The sequence below is a fragment of the Myxine glutinosa genome, chromosome 1, assembly GCF_964187855.1.
Source record: "Myxine glutinosa chromosome 1, kmMyxGlut1.1, whole genome shotgun sequence".
Classification (NCBI taxonomy): domain Eukaryota; kingdom Metazoa; phylum Chordata; class Myxini; order Myxiniformes; family Myxinidae; genus Myxine; species Myxine glutinosa.
The window spans coordinates 160,034,589-160,058,005 of record NC_136261.1 but is presented as its reverse complement, the minus strand read 5'-3'; the positions used below and the strand labels follow the sequence as shown (position 1 = coordinate 160,058,005).

General features: G+C 45.9%; 1 protein-coding gene across 5 annotated transcripts in view; it reads left to right on the top strand.

Moving 5' to 3' along the window:
* The window catches only part of SLC38A10 (solute carrier family 38 member 10), a 54,345-nt gene that overhangs the window by 13,446 nt on the left and 17,482 nt on the right, over positions 1-23,417 (top strand). For all 5 annotated transcript variants that reach the window (XM_068121118.2, XM_068121128.2, XM_078779154.1 and 2 more), the window contains exons 3-12: positions 242-359; positions 17,095-17,140; positions 17,459-17,552; positions 17,815-17,958; positions 18,391-18,518; positions 18,638-18,740; positions 19,021-19,203; positions 20,977-21,088; positions 21,320-21,426; positions 21,522-21,699. In XM_068121118.2, coding sequence (XP_067977219.2) covers positions 242-359; positions 17,095-17,140; positions 17,459-17,552; positions 17,815-17,958; positions 18,391-18,518; positions 18,638-18,740; positions 19,021-19,203; positions 20,977-21,088; positions 21,320-21,426; positions 21,522-21,699 — 1,213 coding nt within the window. The remainder of the gene's footprint in view (positions 1-241; positions 360-17,094; positions 17,141-17,458; positions 17,553-17,814; positions 17,959-18,390; positions 18,519-18,637; positions 18,741-19,020; positions 19,204-20,976; positions 21,089-21,319; positions 21,427-21,521; positions 21,700-23,417) is intronic.

Genomic DNA, 23,417 nt, shown 5'->3' with positions numbered 1-23,417 from the left:
TGATGTTAACCTTAAGAAATTCTGATGCTAAAACTTTAATAAAGTCCTGTATTCCTAACTACTACTTGTTAGCAAGTATATTTTCTGCCAAACCAAAAGCCATTTTTACATTAGATCATAGCTAACTATGGACGATCTAATTCATGAATAAAACAAATATGAATTTTAAAACAGGATATCATTGATGAGATAATACTGTACAGTAGTTGAAAATAAATGAATATGTTAATACACCCCACAGTGTGGTATCATCTTGGGGTCGTTGCTCTTGCTGTTCTGTGCCTGGATGACGCACCAGTCCTGCATCATGCTGGTGAAAACTGCTGTGGCAACCAAACGCAGGACATACGTTGGTTTGGGTATGTTTTCAGCTTCATAGTGCATGATAGCTTGGTTTGTAGCATGCTTTTCTTTGCAGTATCGGGTCTTGGGTACAATCCCTGATGAGGGTCAAACCTGTGACTCTAAAATTGTCATTTTTGGTTTAATTCCACCAGGGGAATCTACCAATCCATCTAAACTTTAATCTTGCTAAATGGTTAAGGTGGCTGGCTTGAGATTTTAGAGTCTTGAGTTTGAACCCCTGTTGTGTCGTTACATACCAGCAGGTGGGTTGACTCAGCCTGAAACCCTTCTAATGTCGACAAAATGAGTACCAGCTCACTGAAACCAGGTCACTGCATCAGTGGCACAGGCGCATTTCCAGAAAATGATGCAACCAGCACCCACAAGCTGCATGCAAAATAATAATAATTATCTAAACTTCAAGTCTAAAGAATGGTATATTGGAGAATAGTCGGACCCACAAATGTGGGGGCATTGTTTCAAGTGAAAAAGGGGGGATAGGTTCCCAGCAGTTCCCGATTCGTGGAAAATCCTGTAAATGTCGAGGAAAATCCCGCAAATGTAAAGGAAAATTCCGCGAATGTCGGGGCATCATTTCAATGTGGAAAAGGGGGACAGCTAATTGCACTAATAGATACGGTGGAGTGTTTCATTCTGTACAGTAACTCGTGGGGGATGATGTGTTTTCGCTCTTTTTATGTTCAGTCCCCCCATTTTAGAAAAGCATAAGAATTGAAACAGATTAACTGAAAGTAAGTTAAAGTAGTATAATAGTTAGTATTTGGTCATATATCCCTTGCATGCAATAACTGCATCAAGCCTGTGACCCATTGACATCACCAAACTCTTGGTATCTTCCTTTGAGATGCTTTGACAAGCCTTTACTGCAGCCATTTTCAGTTGTTGTTTGTTTTGGGGGGTTTCTGACTCTAGTCTCCTCTTCAGCAAGTGAAATACATGCTCCATTCGATTTAAATCAGGAGTTTGACTTGGCCAGTCTAAAACCTTCCACTTTTTTCCCCTCTGATGAACTTCTTGGTTGCGTTGGCAGTGTGTTTTGGGACATTGTCTTGCTGTATGGTGAAGCGCTGCCGAATGAGTTTGGAGGCATTTTCTTGTACATAGGCAGACAAAATGTTTCTGTACATTTCCGAGTTAATTCTGCCGTTGCCATCATTCGTTACATCATCAACTAGAACGGCACCCAGTAGAGAGCATACATCCACCTGGTTGGCCATATCACTCAATGGTGAAGAATCACTTTAAAAATTCTACCAGCTGGATCCGGATCCGGATTTTCACCAAAATTGAATCGATTCTTCCTTGTCAAACACACAACCTGTCCAACAAGTTTCGTCCAAATCCATCCATAACCTTTTGAGATATCCTGCTATGTATCGTTTTTGGCCCTATCTCCCAATGGTGAAGAATCACTTAGAGAATTAAATAATTCTCATATCCGAATCCATATTCAGATCTTCACCAAAATCTAATTGAATCGTCATTGTCAGATACCCGACCGGTCCATCAAGTTTCATCCGAATCCGTCCACAACTTTTTGAGATATCCTGCTATGCATCGTTTTTGGCCCTATCTCCCAATGGTGAAGAATCACTTATAAATTATATTAGCCGGATCCGAATCCGGATCTTCACCAAAATCTAATCATTTCGTCCTTGTCACATACACTACACCTCTGCCAAATTTCGTCCAAATCCGTCCACAACTTTTTGAGATATTTTGTTCACAGACAAACGGACAGACAAATGGACAGGCAAACGGGCAGACAGACAGACAAGGGTGAAAATTTAACCTCCATCCACCTTTGGTGGCGGAGGTAATAAAGATGAGTTAAGCCAGTTCCAGAGGCAGACATGAAAGCCCAAGCCATGACACTACCTCCACCAGTGTTATATGGCACTCTTCCCTCCAAGGCTTCAAGCAGGCAGTGCAGTACCATTTAATATCATCCCCCCCGCCCTAATTACCTCCATTAACCTTTCAATACCCAACCCTTTTACTTGTAGGTTAGAGTGTTTCCTCCTTCCCCATTCTCTTCTCCTGTTCATCAATTTCCTTGCTTATTGTGTCCACCGATTGTCCGCCACTGTTAGTTCATACCCATCGGCACTTTACTGTTATATGTATGTATGTATGTATGTATGTATGTATGTATGTATGTATGTACAGTCACGTGAAAAAGTAAGTACACCCCATGTAAAGTTTTGACTTTTTCAACATATTTCAACATACAGCTATTTGATCTTCATTTCAACAATATTGATAGATAAAGGTGATATAATACAACAAATATCATGAAACATTTACATTTTGTAGTCTATTGTATAATTTAAATAAACATAAATGCAAATTTCACATGTGGAAAAAGTAAGTACACCCTTGGCTCTAATGGGTGGTATTGCCCCCTTTGCTGCGGTGTAAGTACTTACTTTTTCCACATGCGAAATTTGCATTTATGTTTATTTAAATTATACAATGGACTACAAAATGTAAATGTTTCATGATATTTGTTAAATTATATCACCTTTATCTATCAGTATTGTTGAAATGAAGATCAAATAGCTGTATGTTGAAATATGTTGAAAAAGTCAAAACTTTACATGGGGTGTACTTACTTTTTCACGTGACTGTATGTATATATATATATATATATATATATATATATATATATATATATATATATATATATATAAAACACAGTTTGTGTGTGTGTAATGTTACCGATAGACTCCTAAACGGAGAGGCTCACGTGCTTGATATTTGGCATAGACATGGCCATTGAGCCTGGGAAGAACATGGCCGACCTAAAAAAAAAAATTTCATAATATTTTTTTACCATATTTTTACCTCAGCGCATTTCAGCGAGGAATATTATACACGGAATCTGACCGGCGGCAGAGCAGCGCGCTGATTCGCTCAGAGCGATCACGTGATGTTCCTTGCCGCCATAAACTCACAGTTACGCGTTCGCACGTAATTCTGAGCGAAAAGCGATTGCGTTTTTTCACATTTCAGCGAGGAACATTGCCATTCACACCACATAGGTTTTTTTTTCTTTCATCTTTAGATCCATATTTTTTTTCAGCGAGGAATATTATACACGGAATCTGAATCGGTGGCAGAGCAGTGCGCTGATTCGCTCAGAGCGATCACGTGATGTTCCTTGCCGCCATAAACTCACAGCAAGTAGCATAGATTTTAGCATGATTAGCATTTAGCATGATTTAGCATAGATAGTAGCACGTTTCACATAGATTTTTTTCAGCGAGGAATATTATACACGGAATCTGAACCAGTGGCAGAGCAGCGCGCTGATTCGCTCATTCGCGCTCATTGATGACGATCACGATCACGTGATCACGAATGATGTTCGTGACGCGATCACGTGATGTTCCTTGCCGCCATAAACTCACAGCAAGTAGCATAGATTTTAGCATGATTAGCATTTAGCATGATTTAGCATGATTTAGCATAGATAGTAGCATGTTTCACATAGATTTTTTTTCAGCGAGGAATATTATACACGGATTCTGACCGGTGGCAGAGCAGCGCGCTGATTCGCTCAGAGCGATCACGTGATGTTCCATCCCCGCCGCCAGTTGGCTTCACTTTTCACGGAGTATGAGCGTTCTATATATTTTCAATTCAGTGCGCCCGACTCGCTCACGTACTTGCTTTGTGGCATAGACATGGCCATTGGGCCTTCACGGTGTAATTTGTGCGAGGCTTTTGTCCGAGTGAGCTTGAGTCGAGAGGGCGAATGTACGGGTTGGGAATGTACGGGTCTCCCTTCCCCCACCCGGCAACGTTGGTACTGGAGGGCGTCACAGGATCGGTGAGTCTCCAAAATCCGCTTCGTGCTGTTGCGAAGATTCAGGACGATGTCGCGATTGTTGTGCTGCTCTCCGACCATGAGAACTGCAACGTCATTGTTGACTGGCCCTCCCCTTCCCTCCCCCTTCCCCCTCCCCCCTCCGTCCTCCCCTCCCCCTCCCCATCCCCCTCCACCCTACCCCCTCCCCTCCCCCTCCCCCTCCCTTTTCCCCCTCCCCCCTCCTCCTCCCCCTCCCCCCTCCCACCCCTCTCCCATCCCTCTCCCTCCCCCCCTCTCCTCCCCTCCCCCTCCCCTCCTCCCCCTACCCCTCCCCTCCCCCCTCTTCTCCCTCATGTTTATACACGGAATGCCGGGTACTTCCCCCCCCCCCCTCTTCTCCCCTCCCCCCCCCTCTCCTCCCCTCCCCTCCCCCCCTCTCCTCCCCTCCCCCCCTCTCCTCCCCTCCCCCCCATTCCCCTCCCCTCCTCTTCCCCCTCCCCTCTCCTCCCCCGCCCGGCAATGCCAGGTACTTCTGCTAGTGTGTATATATATGTATGTATGTATGTATGTATGTATGTATGTATGTATGTGTGTATGTGTGTATGTATATATATATATATATACACTGAAACGCAAAAGAAACTTACCACCTTTGAAACCTTTAAATATCAACAATAACACTGCGTGTAGTAAATGTGTGAACTTATTTGTGGACAATAGTGTCCTCGCTGTCAGACAAAACGGTCACGGATGGTCACTTGAACCTTCAATGGTCACTTCATAGCACAGCTGTTGAACAGCCGTTTTGACTGTCAGTGATTAGCCAAGGGGTACGGGATGATTTTAATGAGCTGCACGTGATGTCTTGATATTGGCTTTAAAAAGGCCAGTGCAAAATGGGCATTTTGACCGAAACATTTGACCATTTTGACCAACTTCAAAAGACCGAAAACACAAAAGAAACTTACCACCTTTGAAACCTTTAAATATCAACAATAACACTGCGTATAGTAAATGTGTGAACTTATTTGTGGACAATAGTGTCCTCACTGTCAGACAAAATGGTCACGGATAGTCACTTGAACCTTCAATGGTCACTTCATAGCACAGCTGTTGAACAGCCGTTTTGACTGTCAGTGATTAGCCAAGGGGTACGGGATGATTTTAATGAGCTGCACGTGATGTCTTGATATTGGCTTTAAAAAGGCCAGTGCAAAATGGGCATTTTGACCGAAAAATTTGACCATTTTGACCATTTTGACCAACTTCAAAAAGACCGAAAACGCAAAAGAAATTTACCACTTGTTTGAAATGTAATAAAATTGTAACAGTTCAAAATAAAACAAACCAACAATTGCTAATTGAAACATTGGCCTTTTATTGATGACATGTCAAGTTTTTGACCAAGATACACCATCTCATCAGTTTGTTCTACAGTACAGAACAGCACAGGATGCAATGTCAGTCCCCTTTCAATAGCGTGTATGGCCACCATTGTTTTGGATACAGGCAGTGCATCGTCGGCGTATACTGCCTACCAGTCTTTGGATGGATTGCTGCTGGATTCTGTCCCACTCAGTCCTCAATGTCTGAAGCAGCTCTGCCCGTGTCCTGGCCCTGCCAACTACGCGTCTCCCAAGCTCATCCCACAGGTGCTCGATGGGATTCAGGTCAGGGGAGAGCGCAGGCCACTGCATGGTGTTGATGTTCTCGCCTTGGAGAAATGCAGTGGTAAAGCGAGCAGCATGGGGACGAGCGTTGTCATGCTGAAAGGTTCTCAGTTCTGGGTGGTCTAGCAGGAATGGCAGCAGATGAGGTCGCAGGTTGTTATCCACATACCACTGGGCGTTAAGATTCCCATCCACAACCACCAGTGGCGTCCTGTACCGGCCTGATATGGCTGCCCACACCATCACACTTGGGCCACCCCACCTGTTGGCTTGACGCACGCAACAATCGGCATATCGCTCGCCAGTTCTTCTCCAGACACACTCACGCCCATCAGGACTGTCCACACAGAACCTTGACTCATCGCTGAAAGTGACCTCGTTCCACTGCGCCAAGGTCCACCGCTGATGCTGCTGGCACCATCTCTGACGGTTGCGGCGATGGGCAACCGTCATCACGGGGCCTCTGTATGGTCTTCTGGCAGTCAGACCATAGTCATGCAGTCGTCTTCGTGCAGTATCATTGGAGATCCGTGGGTTTGCACGCCCCGGAGTTTCTGCCGCAGTGTGGGATGCTGGACGGAATCGATCCCGCAGGTGACTTCGGACCATCTGCCTGTCCTGCCTTGCAGTGGTGACTCTTGGCCTCCCTGATCGAGGTCTGTCATCTGCAGAGTTGTGGAGGGTGTCTCTGTCCACCAGGGCCGATATCGTCTGGTGTGAACAGCCAAGGCGACGTGCCACCTCACGGTAGCTCAGTCCACCTTGCAGCATGCCCAGGGCACGCTGCCGTTGATCCCTTGACAATCGTGGCATGTTGATTGAAATGCCCATTTTGCACTGGCCTTTTTAAAGCCAATATCAAGACATCACGTGCAGCTCATTAAAATCATCCCGTACCCCTTGGCTAATCACTGACAGTCAAAACGGCTGTTCAACAGCTGTGCTATGAAGTGACCATTGAAGGTTCAAGTGACCATCCGTGACTGTTTTGTCTGACAGTGAGGACACTATTGTCCACAAATAAGTTCACACATTTACTATACGCAGTGTTATTGTTGATATTTAAAGGTTTCAAAGGTGGTAAGTTTCTTTTGTGTTTTCGGTCTTTTTGAAGTTGGTCAAAATGGTCAAATTTTTCGGTCAAAATGCCCATTTTGCACTGGCCTTTTTAAAGCCAATATCAAGACATCACGTGCAGCTCATTAAAATCATCCCGTACCTCTTGGCTAATCACTGACAGTCAAAACGGCTGTTCAACAGCTGTGCTATGAAGTGACCATTGAAGGTTCAAGTGACCATCCGTGACCATTTTGTCTGACAGTGAGGACACTATTGTCCACAAATAAGTTCACACATTTACTACACGCAGTGTTATTGTTGATATTTAAAGGTTTCAAAGGTGGTAAGTTTCTTTTGCGTTTCAGTATATATATATATATATTATATATATTATATATATATATATATATATATATATATTGTTGCGGATATGGGATTTGCATCCATCCATATCCGCTTGTAAATATTCCCCTATTTCCTCAATACTTCCCAACTCTCCCCAATCCCCCATTCCCTAGTCCCATTTTCTGTAAACAACACTCTGTAGACCCGACCTCCCCCTATTTCCCCCATTAAATGTCGCATCCAGGTCCACCGCATCTCATGTAGACAACTATAGGACATCTTGCTAGTTATTCTTAGTCTATGTCAGTTAAGGATTCGTTTCCATTAATTCTGACCCTTCGTTGCACCAGAATGTGATTGTATGGCACCGTTAGGAAGTTTAGGACCTCCCAATACCTCCTCGCAGCTCTTCCTCACAGTTCTCTTCAGCAGCAACAACAACAACAACAACAACAACAACAACAACAACAACAACGAGCGCAGGGAGTGCGCGTCCTCACTCCGGCTTGGTTGGTAGGAGTGGTGGAAGGACACCAGGCCTTCCCAACGAGCCGCCATCGGACATGTGCTTGACGGGGTTACCAAACAGGGGCAGAACATGGCTCCCTGTCGGCTCCTCATCAAGGGCGGAGCCCGGTAACCCCCGCACCCAATGGAAGCGGCGGACCGGCCCCAGTTGGGGCGGAACCAACCAGCTGAGGGCGTGTCACTCCCCGTTGAGCATGCGCAGTAGAGAGAGAGGTGACGTCAGATGCGCGCTGAGCTTGAAGCAAGAAAGACGTACCCTCTGAGCGCTGTGAGACCTCTGCCGTTCAGTGAGACCTCCCTGCATCTTTGGACTGTGCTTTATCCTGTCCCCGAGCCAAGGTGCACCTTGTGCCATCGATCTACCTGTCCATTCCTGCCATCAACCCCTGTGTGAGTCTGCCTTGTCCGTTTGTCCGTGGTCTGTCTGGGTATAAATAAGCCTGTATTTAAGTGCCCATCTCTTCTGTGTTCTTTACCTCACTCTACCTTGTAATCTACCCCTTTTCTCCACCACTGTAATTACACCCTCCTCCGGAGGTCTTGAGAACTGTACCCCCTTGCGTCGTTTCATCTTTCCCAGTCGTCGTGTCTTTTCTATCATTGATTTAGCATAGCGCGATTTGGCCAACGTTATAATCGGGTGTAGCTTGTTAATGGTTCGAACTACGGGTTACTAAACCCGCTCGGTAACCTAAAACCGTAGCTCGAACGGCCGTCTCTTCCCTGTCTCACGACCGAGCGTTGCACTCAGGTCCCGGGAAGGCCCATTCCGACTTTCTGGCCCGAATACCCTGGCGGCGCTGCGGGCGGGAGAGAGCGTTGGGACGACCAGGAACAGAGAGTGGTTAGTAGAAGGAACGGCGGGTTGATCTCCGCAGGGCAACGAGGGAAGCCCTCTCCGTTTTCGTAACAATTGATATATATATATATATATATATCTATATATATATATATATATATATATATAATATATATACATATACACACAGACGACATTTAATATGGAATATTTTTTTTGTGGGGGTGAACTTACTTTTCAAGATGTCTTAGAACCAAAAGTTCATTGGAATTATGTTGAAATTATTCTAGATTTTGTTAATGTGACCTTTAAAAGAAACAAAAACCACATTTGACATTTCGAAACAAATAAATTGATCCTTGAAAGTGATGTAAACTGATATCGAACTCAATTCATGGACAGTACTGTGTTAAACTTCGTGTACGTTTTCCAGAAGTATCTCTTTATTTTGCACATCAGCTAAAAAAAATTTAAACAAAAGTTAAATCACGACTGGGATTACGGACAGTAAAATTACAGTTCAGTACTTCGTGTAACCCCCACGAGCATTCAGGAGAGCACGTACACGTCGAGGCATGCTGTTCACGAGATTTGCCAAGGTTTGGACAGGAATCGCTTGCCATGCAGTGACAATAGCCTGCTGCAATTCACGCAAAGAGGTCGGCTGCTGATCCAAGTGGTCGATTTGACGCGTTAATTCTGCCCACAAGTTCTCTATCGGATTCATATCCGGGGACATGGCAGGCCACTCCATATGCTCTACACCACGGTTAGCAAGAAAGTGTTGGATCATGCGAGCACGATGAGGCCATGCATTGTCATCTTGGAAGACAAAGTTTCCTCGAAAGGCTACACGAGCAAATGGAAGCAATGTTTCTTCCAGAATGGCCCTGTACTTGAACTGGTTCAGGTTTCCATTCAGAACAACTAGGTCAGTTTTTCCCCCTGCATGAAAAGCAGCCCAAACGGTCACCCCACCACCTCCAGCTTGGACTCTTGGCACTATACAATCTTCGTTGTAGGCTTCATGCACTTGTCTGCGCACTCGGACATGGCCATCTTGACGATAGACCAGAAATCAAGACTCGTCACTGAAGATCACGTGATTCCAGTGTCCTGGCTGCCATTGACGGTGCTCTCTGGCCCACTGCAATCGGCGCTGGCGGTGTTGTCTTGTCAGGCGTGGCTTTCTCAGGGGACACCTGGCACGATAGCCTGCTTGAACCAGTCGTTGGTTGACTAGCCTTCTGGATACAGGCACATTTGTCAGTTGCTGCCACTTAGCTGCCGATTAGCCGATTAGCTGACTGGGTACGGCCATTGCGGACTAACCGGTGCAGCTGGCGATCATCCCTCCTTGTGGTTCTGTGGGGACGTCCTGGCCTCGATATTGGAGGAGGGACACCCCTCTGAGCATTTTGTTTCGGGATCTTTGACACCTGACCTTGAGTGATGCCATACTGCCGAGCAATAGCACACTGTTTCATGCCGGAATTTCGTAAAGCCACCACTCCATGACAAACAGCATTGTCGAGTTGACGGACCATCTCCAGAGGAAGCGGCAATAACTTTTGTAGACATGCAGCAGTTGTTTTCCACTAATACAGAATGCAACAACCCTTATATACCCGATTGTGAAGCCAATCGTCAAATGTACCTGTCTGTACATTTTGTCACGCCACCTGTGATATAATCCTGTTATTGACGTCTTGTTGCGACAGACAATCAGTGACATGGTTCTTTTAACATAGAAATCACCGAAGCATAAAAGAAACTCACCAGATTGATATACTGAGTTCAGAAAGGAAACTCAAGTCGAGAAAAAAAAAAATTCCATATTAAATGCCAAGTCTGTGTGTGTGTGTGTGTGTATATATATATATATATATATATATATATATATATATATATATATATATATATATATATATATATATATATATATATATACAGTGGAACCTTGACTTACGAGTGCCCCAACTTACGAGTTTTTCGAGATACGAGCCGTCGCTCGGGCGGTTTATTGCTTTGAGATGCGAGCCGAGATCTGAATTACGAGCTTTCGCCACCCGGTCACGTGGTTATCTTGCCGTGCAAGTACAGTATCTCTGTCGTATAGCGCTGCATTTTTGTTTTCGCATGTTGGTTATTTTGAGTTTACGCCGCCAGGTGGGTTCCGGTCACGTGGTTATCTTGCCGTGCAAGTACAGTATCTCTGTCGTATAGCGCTGCATTTTTGTTTTCGCATGTTGGTTATTTTGAGTTTACGCCGCCAGGTGGGTTCTGGTCACGTGGTTATCTTGCCGTGCAAGTACAGTATCTCTGTCGTATAGCGCTGCATTTTTGTTTTCGCATGTTGGTTATTTTGAGTTTACGCCGCCAGGTGGGTTCCGGTCACGTGGTTATCTTGCCGTGCAAGTACAGTATCTCTGCCGTCAACTTGTTCAGAGTGCCGGCGATAGCTCGCCTTCTCTTTGTGGAAAACATGGTGAGATCCTTAACATCCAACAACTAATGGGACGCAAACGGGGCGCCCAGTTTAGCGGTACACACATTGATGAATCACGCTGCCTGTGATTCACCCATGACAGGTTATAGCTGGGTCGGGATTCAAACCCAGGCTGGACATTTTAGACTTTAGAGTCAAGTGTGCGTACCTCCAGTCCAGGCCATCCTGCCAACTTGTATGCTGCATACAGGTGAAATATAAAGCGCGAGATATTTTTATATATACTGTATATTTAAAAAAAAATTGGTGTGGTTTTTGGCGGGCTGGAACGGATTAATAGCATTTCAATGCATTTTAATGGGGAAATTTGATTTGAGAAACGAGCAATTTGAGTTACGAGCTCGGTCACAGAACGAATTAAACTCGTAAGTCAAGGTTCCACTGTATATATATATATATATATATATATATATATATATATATATATATATATTGTTACGGATCCGGGGGACGGTACTCCCGTTAGCAAGGGGGGGGGGGGGGTTAATCCCCTTGTCTTGTTAAGCTGGCCGTCCGACCGGTCCTGGGGGTATGATCTCACGCCCGGTCAGCGCTGAATAGGGTAGTAGGCCAATTATTCCTATGACCTAAGTACCAGCGCCTTCCGGTACGCGAGGAAATACTCCCACCCGGGCCGTAGCGTAATAGATGGATTGCGCCGAGCGAAGCGAGCTGCGACGCGGGCCGTTAACAAAAGACTAAACCCGATTGTAAGCGGTTCGGCCGAAATCACGCCACAGGTACTCAATGGGGAAATCACTAAAGCGATCGGACGAGAAAGAACCCAAAGAATAAGAAGGAACAGGGATTTATTAATTATTATACAAAAACCAAAACCAAAGAAGAAGGGAACGAAAGTAATTAACAGGGCGAAGAAGAAGAAGATACACAGAGCAATTCTTAAACACTCTTACTTATACCCAGGGACAAGACAAACAGAACAAACTCACGTACACTAATGGGGTTTTCAGGCAAGAATGGGGGAAGGATGAGAAGGGCAGACGGTCCACAGGACTGGTGGGCAGGGAGGTTCGGGAATCCTGGCATGCCGTTGGTGTCCCGCGTGCACGCACTCGCTCCTGGTTCAGCAAAACCCGGTCGTCAGTGCGTCTCTCTTCGCGTCTCTCTCCAGTGCTCCTTTCTCATGCGTCTTTCAGTGCTCCTCGCTCATCTGCTTCCCACCGACTCTCTTGAACCTCCTCACGCATCTCTGCCTTCTCACCGTCTCTGGTGGGGGCCTCGCGCCAAGGGTTTTATTACCACGCCCTTGGAACCCTCTCGAGCTCTCCAGTCCAGACGTTTCTTGCCACGCCCTATCAAGCCATGCCCACCGAGCCCTGGTTGGGTGTTAAGGGCTCTCTGACTCCACCTTTGATGATGAGGTGGTGCCACGCCCATGCTCTGGCGGCTCCTCCCCCCTTCTTGGCCTCGTGCGTAATGGAGTTTGGTGCCAGGCAGCGAACGCTGCTGGGCGAGCAGAGGCGGTGTGATGCCCACGAAAACAGCCCAACTGTTACTGGCACTTTGCAGAGATGATTGGGGAACTGAAAGGGACCTATCTTATTTGATTGATGCAACGTAGAGTCAACTATTGGAAACACAGCCTTACCTGGAACACATAATAATGATATAACTATAGAGATCCTAAAGTGTCCTACGTGTTGTACTCGGACTAACTAAGGTGCAATCTTTAATTAACAGCCAATTAAGGGGACATGTACACAGGGGTCATTTATAAGGGAATTTACTACTAAATTTACATGTGAAGGTTCTAAAAACCGTAACACAGCACCCTCATTCCTCACGGCACGTCCCGGGCCGAAAAAAAAACTTTAACTTAATGTGACACGCAGGTGTAATACCCCTCTACTATTAACCTTGCCCTTGAGTGCGACAGTTTTAAAACACAATTAAGTATGTCCCGCCTGCTACGTTGCATCCTGCCTAACAGATTCGCACCCACAATTAACCGAATTGCGGAATTATTCTCAAACTATACATGTACGGTGGGGAGCATTATTTACACAGCACTATTTGTATTTACATGGCAACCCAGGACCTGTCATTTCTTTGGGAGACAAAAATAATCCGGTGGGAGGGAGGAAACAGCATGCACTGCACCGATACACCACCTCTACATGCCCGGGGATGCAGAATTGATATTACAATGCATCCCCGAGTATGCAAGCACCAAAGCACCAATAAGCACCATCAAGCACCATCCAGTGCTACATTGCACACACACAATAAAACAAACTGATGGTCTTGTTCTTCTTCTTGCTGCTCCCTCTGCTGGCCGATGTTTCTTCCAGATATTGTCGTTCTTGGTGGCTTGCTGCCTATTTGCAATAATAAAAAGGCACAAAACGTGTCCATTTTTATTTATGGCCCACAGGGGCCAACTATGGGTGGTCCACCTGTCGGGTAAAAGGGGCCACCTCACCGTGGTCTGCAAGCCAACTCTTCCCTGGCCATCATGGCCGGTCCCAGCAGAGTGGCCAGGCCCCAACACGCGGGGTCCATTCGTGGTGCTCGGCCACAGTACTGTGGTCCATATGGGTGTGGTGCTTAGCCACAAACGTGTGGTCCATAAGGTGGTGCATCGATCCAGGCAGCTGGCAGCGGTGGCTCGGGCACACAGATGCGGCTCCCGCACGCTCTCCCTCAGTGCCCAGAGAGCACGGTCCATGGGTGGGGAGGAAGACAAAGCAGAGTCAGCGATGGGTAAGGGTGCAAGGGTACACATCAATAAAGGCAATGCAGAGGTGAGGTGCGCCTGGAGATCGAGCGGAGAAAGCTCGTCCCAAACGTACGTCACCCCCCCCCCCCCCCTGTCACCTACTCTACCCTCGCCCCTTACCCTGTATTTACACGGCAATTTACAAATTCCGTCACTATCGTCTCGTCCTCCCCAATATCCCAAATTGGTTCACAATCCCTCTAACCAAATTTGCCATCACCCAATTCATCATCAATCCCTCTTAAGGAGGAAGAGATGGAACAACCAGCACAATGGCTCGCCCACGTCATGATGCGTCTCACATTCCCAAAAACATCTGCACAAAAATAACCAAACCATGGTGTGGAGTTCTATCGTCACTTCAGGTGAGTGGATGTAGATGGTGCGAGGAGATTCTAATCCTAACTACCCTCTAAATGACTTTAACACTTTTACCCTACCCGGGGTCTTTCTCTGCCAAACCATTGGCCGTCTTACACTATGCGGTTCTAAAAACCGAACTCCCATTGCACATATTGTGGCGCTCTCCAATTTGGGGTCTCACTCCCCCGATTCAACTGCCTGTGCCTTTGCACAATTTCAGGACTGGGCCGTGTGGCGCTCCCAGCAGGTCCGCTCACCTGCACACCTCCGCCACTGCAGTTGCCTCCTAGCTTACCTGCTCCTTATCCTAACCTATCTAACTGGGGAAGGCCCTCCCTGGCACTTACCCCCTCGGTGTCCTCTCTGGCACTGGGCTACCCGGGTCCGTCCTCCGGATCCTCGGGCCCCATTCACAACTCTACCGGCTCCCAGAGCCCACCTGCGGCCTCACCTGGCCGACATCCTCACAGTGGCGGAGTGCCCATTTAACCATACACACTAACAGGCCACACGCCCAGCCATTTCCACGTCACTAATGCACCCATCCAAACACCATTCTACCACACGCACCATAGATGCCAATATCCAACCACAATTTACCTATACCCTCTACCTAACTCTTAAACTACCCTCCCCGGGTATTCGTGATAGGGGTTCAGCTTCCCCATCCACTCCCTTCGCACCAACCACTCCACTCCACGTTTTCCACACTACTCACTCCACACCATCCATTCCATACTCCATTCCATACTAGCTATTTCACACAACCATTCTCCATACACCTGTTCACTTGCACACCTGTGCTCACACACACCTGGTGCTCTCTGCACCCTCCTTCCTCCGGGACCATTCGCTCCATACAACTCACAATCGCACTTTCCACCATACGCTGCTCCATCACGTCCTTCACACACACTGCATCGTCTAAGCTGACTATCCCCCTTCTGAAACTCGCGCTTCCCAGTCGCCCCTTATACTATTGCGCTCCCACGTCGTTATCATCCAACTAATCTGCTACGTCCCCGACTACAGGTACATGTCGCTACTTAACCCTACAGTTACCTATGGTCATCTCTAGGTCCCTATACATTTATCCAAACCCTCCCTGGCTTGGTTTGCACCGCCATAACCCCATAATCTATAGCTCATGTGCCCGGATGATGTGAGGGATGGCAGAGTTGCCATTCCTCCACATCGGGCATCTCCCACTATCACCCCCCAGTCCTCTGACACTACGAGCCCCCTTTGTTAGAGGTACTGGGTCCTGCCTCGGCATCTAGAGCCGAGGCAATCCACGAGGGCGCCTGCTCGCCGGCGTAAGGTCTTATCTGGTCGGCATGGACGATCCGAGGGAGGGCTCGTGGCCCCATTTTGATCTTTATGACCACGTCACAGACTTGCGACAGGACGACTCCCGGGCCTTGCCAGGGGAGGTGAGTTTTGGGCACCTACCCTTCTGCCTCCGGGGATTAAAGAACCAAATCTTCATCCCCAGAGCGTACTGGCTCCCCTGGCTCCGGTGGTCGTACCTGCGCTTCCTCTTGGCCCCTGCCAGATGGAGCTGGCGGCGGGCGAAGGCATGGACCCGCTCCATGCCTTCCTCCAGGTGATGTGCGTAACCCTCCCTCGGTGGTGTATCTGTGGTGTCTGGCACGGGACAGCAAAGCAAGTCGGCGGGAGCCCGCAACTCCCGCCCATACATAAGCAACGCTGGACTGCATGCGGTGGCCCCGTGCTGGCTAGTTCGGTAGGCCATCAACAAGTACGGGAGATGTTCGTCCCAGTCATCCTGACGGGTGGTGGTGAACAATGCTAGTTGTTGTATCAATGTTCTGTTGAATCTTTCCACCATCCCGTCAGATTGTGGCCACAAGGGCGTTGTCCGTGTTTTCCGAATTGACAGGAGTCTGCACACATCTTTTAGTAATTGGCTTTCAAAATTTCGTCCCTGATCATTGTGCAGCTCCTGTGGAATCCCATGCCGACATACAAATCCTTCCACGAAGGCCTGCGCTACCACCCCGGCTTCTTGGTTGGGGAGGGCGTAGGCCTCCGGCCACTTGGTGAAATAATCCATTACAACAAGGATGTATTTGTTAACTTGGCGGTTGCAGGGTAGCGGTCCTAGAATATCCATAGCCACCTGCTCAAGGGGGGCCCCAACCTGGTGTAATTGAAGGGGGGCCCTCATCCTCCGTGCTGGTCCCTTTTTGGCAGAACAGGCGTCGCATCTCCGACACCAGTCCTGTATGTCGCGCCCCATATTCACCCAATAGAACCTCCGGCGGACCAGAGATGTTGTCTTTGTCCTGCCCAAATGGCCACCGGAGCGGGTACCATGCACCTGTTGTAATATGACGTTCTTAAATTTGTCAGGGACTATCACCAGTCAGGAAGTTCTCTCAGAGGGAACCTCCACCCACTTGCGATACAAGATGTTACTTTTCAATTCTAGGGTCTGCCACTCAGCCCAATACGCCTTTGTTTGTGCCCCGAGGGGGGTGACCTCTTCCCCCTTAGGTCTTTGCCCCAATTTGACCCATTTGTACACCGGTCCCAGGACGGGATCCTCCTGCTGGGCCGTGCTCCATTATAACAGTCTCAGGAAGATGGAAGAGAAGTGAAGGACATCAGTTGATGAGGGGTGCTTGGATTTTGGGAGTTTAACCAGGATAAGTATAATTGGAGAACACGTGCCTCCTGTAGGAGCAGAGGAGGGTCTGAGGGCTGGGAGTTCAGAGGGAGCTAAACCGGAGGAGATGCGAGGAAAAATCATGGGGACCCTGACCTGCCTGTGATGTGAATAAAACCTGTTAAGATATTTGGAACCAACTTGTCAAAATAGTGCAGTAGTGCATGAAAATTGTTGCATTTATTTAACTTTTTTCATTTCTTTTGCAGCCTATCAAGCTTACGGTACAGGAGGAAAGTTTTTTGTTGAAGCAAGGTGTAGTATATTTGAATTCCCATTTTTTGTTCGTGAGTTATGTGATAAGTTTGCCTCATGCTATAAAGCTTGTTTGATAATTTATTAACCCATTTAACTGTCATTGTGCTGTGAAAGCAAGGTGCTGCATTTTAAACATACTCGCCTGCACAATGAATATATCTGGATATCCTGTATACCTTTCTGCACTTATGAATTATGGTGTTTTTGTGATACCACTGTGGTATGTTTATTGCTACTGATTAGAGAGACTTTGTGTGTTCCCTAATGTTGACAAAACGGGTGGATGTTGTGCTGATTTATAATGTGCCACTACAGCATGATCGGCTTGATGCTGGGTACGTGTATTGCCTTTTATGTCGTCATCGCGGATCTCAGCTCCAGCTTCCTGTCTCGCACCATCATGATCCCGGTATGTGGAGTCATCTTGCATCTCTTTAATGTGTTGAGATTTGCCTATTTCTGGTTTACCTTTTGAAATTATATATTTGAACACCATTTGGTCATAGTTTGGGGGGAAAAGTTCACATAAAAGTTCATTATATGCTGTCTTGACCAATCAAATTTCTTTAGAAGTTAATAGGTTTTAGTTCACATTGTAGAATATTGGCAGTTTTAAAAAAATCTTTGTTTTAGATGATGCATTCATGTGATATCCTCTTTTTACTTTGCAGGCCTCTTTTGGTTTGCGTGCATTGATTCTCCTTTTTGTGGCCTCGGCATTTGTGCTTCCCATAAGCCTCCAGCGCAACCTCATGTCTTCTGCCCAGTCACTGAGCGCACTGGCTCTCATCTTCTATTCGGTCTTTGTGTTTGTGGTATGCTGTTACCTTCAACTTGCCATGATACTCTTTGTACTAATAATACAGAGCAAATGCCTTTCATATTTTGCACCTTTTATTTTTGCATGCCTTACTTTATGAGAATTTTCAATGCAGGATTTTCAATCCCATTTGAAAATCCTGCATTCCAGCTTTGATTGACGTAATGGTTAGAGCGTCCGCTCTAAGTCTAGGTCTCTAGGTGGTCAGCAGTTCAAACCCTGGCCGAGTCCTACCAAGACTTAAAATTATTTGTACTGCTTCCTTGCTTGACGCTCATCATTTAAAAATAACAGACTGCAGACAAACAACCATATGCTAGTAATAATATTGCAGGCTTTTGTGGTCCAAATGGCCTCCTCCTGCATCAACGTTCTTTGTAAGGGAACTCGTATTATTATTTTGATCCATTTTGCTTTTCCTCACAAGGTGGTGCTCTTGGCCTTGCCACGTGGATTGCTAAGCGGTAAATGGTGGGAATCTGTTTCCCTGTGTCGCTGGGGAAAGGGCCTCTTCCACAGCTACTCCATCTTCAGCATGGCCTTTGGCTGCCAGTCGTATGTATCAGAAATACCAAAAACGATTTCTTCACAGTTTGTGTACTTCACTGGTAAACTCCTCATTTATTGCCTACCTTCTCCTTTTCCCTTCCTTCTTTTTTCTCATCTATATCCAGGCAAATCCTGCCAACATATGATACTTTGGAAGAACCTTCAGTGAATAGAATGAATAAAATCTTCACCAATGCACTCAAGATCGTTTACATTCTCTACGTGACGGTTGAGAAGACATTATTGTTTTCATTAATGTTATATTGTTTATTACCAATTTGCAGGGATTTTTTTCACATTGTAAGATATACTACTACTATTTATTCTGAACTCGTACTGAGAAAGCAAACAGTTCAAATAACCTCCGGTGAGATTCTTCAATAGAGAATATGTTATGGACATAAATCGGGAAGTAGAGATAACAGGATTGGAAAATTAAAACCTATGTTAAAAAATTAATTATGACCCTCAAATCACAGCAAGTGTCAGTATGTCTCGTGGCCTGCAGGTTGGCTTCTTTGGCTATGTAACCTTCACTGACAACATTTCTGGCAACGTCCTTGTGAATTTCCCTTCAAACTTCGTGACGGAGGTGGTACGATGTGGCTTTGTTATGTCGGTGGCTGTGAGCTTCCCACTGATGATTCTACCGTGCCGCCAGGCAGTGAATACATTGTTCTTTGAAAAGCAGGTAATGGGAAATCACGGACCATGTGCTTTGTTCTTGCATCTTTTCTGTTTTCACATTGCATTTATGTACTTGTGGCAAGTGTATTTGGACTGAAGCATCACTGTTGAACTAAACATGTTTACAAGAATGTGACATCACATGAAAAGTATTGATAAAGTAGAAAGAGCATTCAGAGATTGCAGACCCTCACCAGGACGTGTTTTCAGTGGTTTTGAAGGCTTTTGTTTTAAAACAAATATGGCGGCCGAACCACATGACCGATGACATCATCATTGTTTTTTTTCTCCACCAATTTATCTCGAGATGAAGCTCAAGAAATTTCATCTTGATTGGATGAAGTTTTGTACTTGTCAATTTAGGACGTCATTATGGAGGCACCTATGACATCATCATTAACATATTTTATTCCCCATGGAGAGTTCTTTACAATGAGCCATGTCTCAATTTTTTCTATGCAGCGCTTTCAGAGATATAGATGTGCAAAGGTTTTCGTTTTTTCAAAGATGGCGCCCATACCACGTGACATATGACGTCATAATTTAAAAAAATTATACATGTGGAGTTGCACCTATGGTGAAAATTTCCTGTCAATTGGACCAACGGTTTCAGAGAAAATCATATTTATTCTGTGCAGACAAACAAACAGACAAACAAACAAGCGGACTCAAATGCAATACCCTCTCCTCTGGCGATTGTAACAAAGAACCAGAATGTGGCAAAAAACATAGAGAAGTAGAACGGCACTTGATAGAGCGCATACCTCCGCCAGTCTGAACAATATACGTGTTGTATCCCACTGATACGTCGGATCTGGATCCAGACTAGTCACCTAACCAGCTCATCCACCTAGTTTTGTCTTAACTCGTCCGTCCACAACTTTTTGAGATACCGTGCTATATATTGTTCATAGCCCATCTCTCAATGGTGAAGAATCACTTTAAAAATCCTCGGATCCGGATCCAGAATCGGATCTTCACCAAAACTGAATTGATTCTTCCTTGGCACATATCTAACATGCCCACCAAGTTTCAGCCGAATATGTCCATAAATGTTTGAGATATCCTGCTCACAAACAGACAGACAAACAGGGGTGAAAATATAGGCATAACCTCTGTCCATCTTCAGTGGTGGAGGTAACGATACTTTGTGTTTGGTCATGGTATGCTGATGAGAGTGATACAAAGCATATCCTAATTATAACAAGGGCTTATTAAATCCACTGCCTGGTCTGCTTGCATCAATGTCTGGGTGAAGTTCACACCTGCAAATTTTCCAGATATGACTTCAGGGGATATTTAGTAGTCGCTCATCAACACGCTGAGAATGTTTAGGATGGAGTCCATGAAAGCATTATTAATTACTTCAATCTTGTGTATAAAGAGATATCTTTTTGGCTTAAAGAGATATATTATCAAGGTTTGAAAAACAACTTTTTTGTATACATTGTCGAGGCTCATAGAGCTAAAATATACAATAAATCATGACATAACAGAACAATAGGAACAGTATAAAGAGAGAGGGGAGGGGAACATATCAAAATCATGGATGAGGGACAAAACAGAGGGAGACTTGGAGAAGTAATGGATGTGGGAAAGAATGAGTGGTAGGGGTGGACAAGATGGATAAAGCCGCAAGATGGATAAACCCATTTCACCACTGTTACACCTTACTATCGAGTATAGACCTTCACCACATGCCCTCTACATTCCCACTCCTCCCCATTTTATTGGATCAAACATTTTCATTTTCCCATATATCTCCTGTACCCAACAGCAGAAGGATGGGACATTTGTGGCCACGGGTTTCATGCCCGCGCTGAGGTTCAAGGTTGTAACTGCTGCCATCGTCTACTGCACAATGGCTATAGCAGTCTTCATTCCTAAAGGTGATCTCAATATGTATCGGAGAGGACACACTTTATTTTGACTGAAGGTCCAATTCCGACGTTCACCGTCTGTTGTATGTTGCTCTTTATCTCGCATTCTCAAGATTTCCTTTTCTTATGTAACACACGGCATTGTGGGATCAAATGCCTATTTATACTGAGCATTATAAATGCCTATTTATATTCTCAAAATGAATAAAACTTTTTCCTCTCTCTTCATTCCCCCCCTAGTTGAGACTATTTTAGGACTGACAGGAGCGACCATGGGCACCCTTATATATTTTGTGTGCCCGGCCCTCATTTACAAACGTCTGCATAAAAACAGCATCGAGGCACAGGTACAGTGGAAGGCACCGATGGAGGGAAGATGCATGATTGAATGTGATGTCGTGGTAGAAATGAAGCAAATAGACTTATCTGCTATTTCTTTAAGGTGGTACTGTGGGTAGGGCTCGTAGTTCTGGTGATGAGCACCCTGACCGCACTGTCACCTCTACCCATGGGTTCACCACCGGAAAATCCCGCTCTTGCTGCTGGACCTCTTGATAAATTACATGGTTATGAGGTTCAACTTCCAGCAACGTCCCAGCCTGTGGAGCCAAATGTCAATGGTTTGTTCTTTTTTAATTTACTCTTCTTTTTCCCCTCATACCTTGTGCGAAAAATGGTGTAATTGTTCCTTTTCCAATTTAATTTATTAGTTTATTATGCTCTCCATTTTTCTTCTGGTCTTTTGTCTGTCTGTCTGTATTTGTTTATGCCTCCGCCGACAAAGTCGCTGGAGGCATTATGTTTTCGGGTTGACCGTCCATCCATCCGTACGGGCTAAACCTAGTTTTGCTCAGCAACCACATGTCCGATTGAGACGAAACTTTCAGGGTAGGAGTGACACCCATGCAGTACTCCAAATGGGGAACAAAAGCAAGATAAAGATGACATCATAGGTGAAGTGGTATACCAGCCAAAAATGTTTTAATCAAATTCCTAATCCTAAAAATCTGAAATTGCCTGCACATGATCTATGACCCATTTGTATTGAAATATTAAATGTATGACATCATAGGTCACATGGTTTGGCAGCCATATTGGAGTTAAGAAAAAAAAAACACCTTCAGAGGCCATTTCCCCCTGGCAGGGGCAGGGGTTTTATTTTTGGTTTTTTTTGTGTTTTTTTTTTTTGTATACTGAATCGAGGCTCGTGAAAGAGCTAACATTTATTTCACAAACAAATCAACCAGACAAACAAAATATACAAATAGAGGGAGCGGAAGACAAGATGGGGAGAGAAGGGGAAGCACACAACCACAACATTTGAGAGCAGGGAGAAGTGTGGGAGGGAGAGGGCTTGGGGGCAGGAGGCGTGGGAAGGGGAGGGGGGGGGGGGGGAGAGGTATAAAACGCAAGGGGACCGAAAATAGCGGGGGTAGAAAAGATCAAGGTTTTGGATGGGGGAGGATAAGAGATGGTGGTGAACAGCTGTTTTAAAGACCTGGAGGGTGGAGTGGGATTGAAGAGAGTGAGGGAGTTTGTTCCAGAGGCGGGAGAAAAGAGGAATGAAGGAGTGAAGGTGAGCAGAAAGTCTTGATTTTGGCAGTTTAACCATAAGAGGGTTGCAGGCAGATCTTGTGCGACCTGTAGGAATATTTGGGGGACAGAGCCCAGAGAGGGCTGGGGGGGCAAGGCCAGAGAGGAGTCGGTAGAAGACGGAAAGACCACCAACCTGCCTGCGGTGAGTGAGTGAAAGGCCCTTGGAGTTAGCTTCATCGCGGGAGATTCCAATGATTCTGAACGCTTTGGTTTCAACATCGTGAAGACGGGTTAGGTGTGAGGCAGGAGCACCAGACCAGAGGGGAGAGCAGTATTCCATAGAGCTGCGGATGAAAGCCTTGTATGTGGTGAGGAGCTCAGGTGTGCCAATGAAGGACTTCGCACGACGGAGGATGCCCAGTCGGCGACTGGCTTTGGAGGCCAGATTTGAAATGTGGTTTTCCCAGGAAAGATCATGGCAATAGTGAGACCCAAAAGCTTGAGTGACAGAACTTCTTGGAGAGGATTATTCAGAAAGTGGATGGGAGGGTTTTCCAGTCGGTCTTTTCGGAGAGACATCGTAAGAGTGTGAGATTTATCAGGATTGAAAGACATGTTCCATTTGTTTGCCCAGTCTGTGATTTTGTCCAGGTCTGCAGAGAGTGAGGAGGCTGCAGACTGCCGATCTGGGGGATGAGGAATGGAGCGACAGAGAGTAGAGTCATCAGCAAAGAGATAGAGAGGATTTTCAAGAGAGTCAGAGAGATCATTGATGAAGACCAGAAAAAGCACAGGGCCCAGA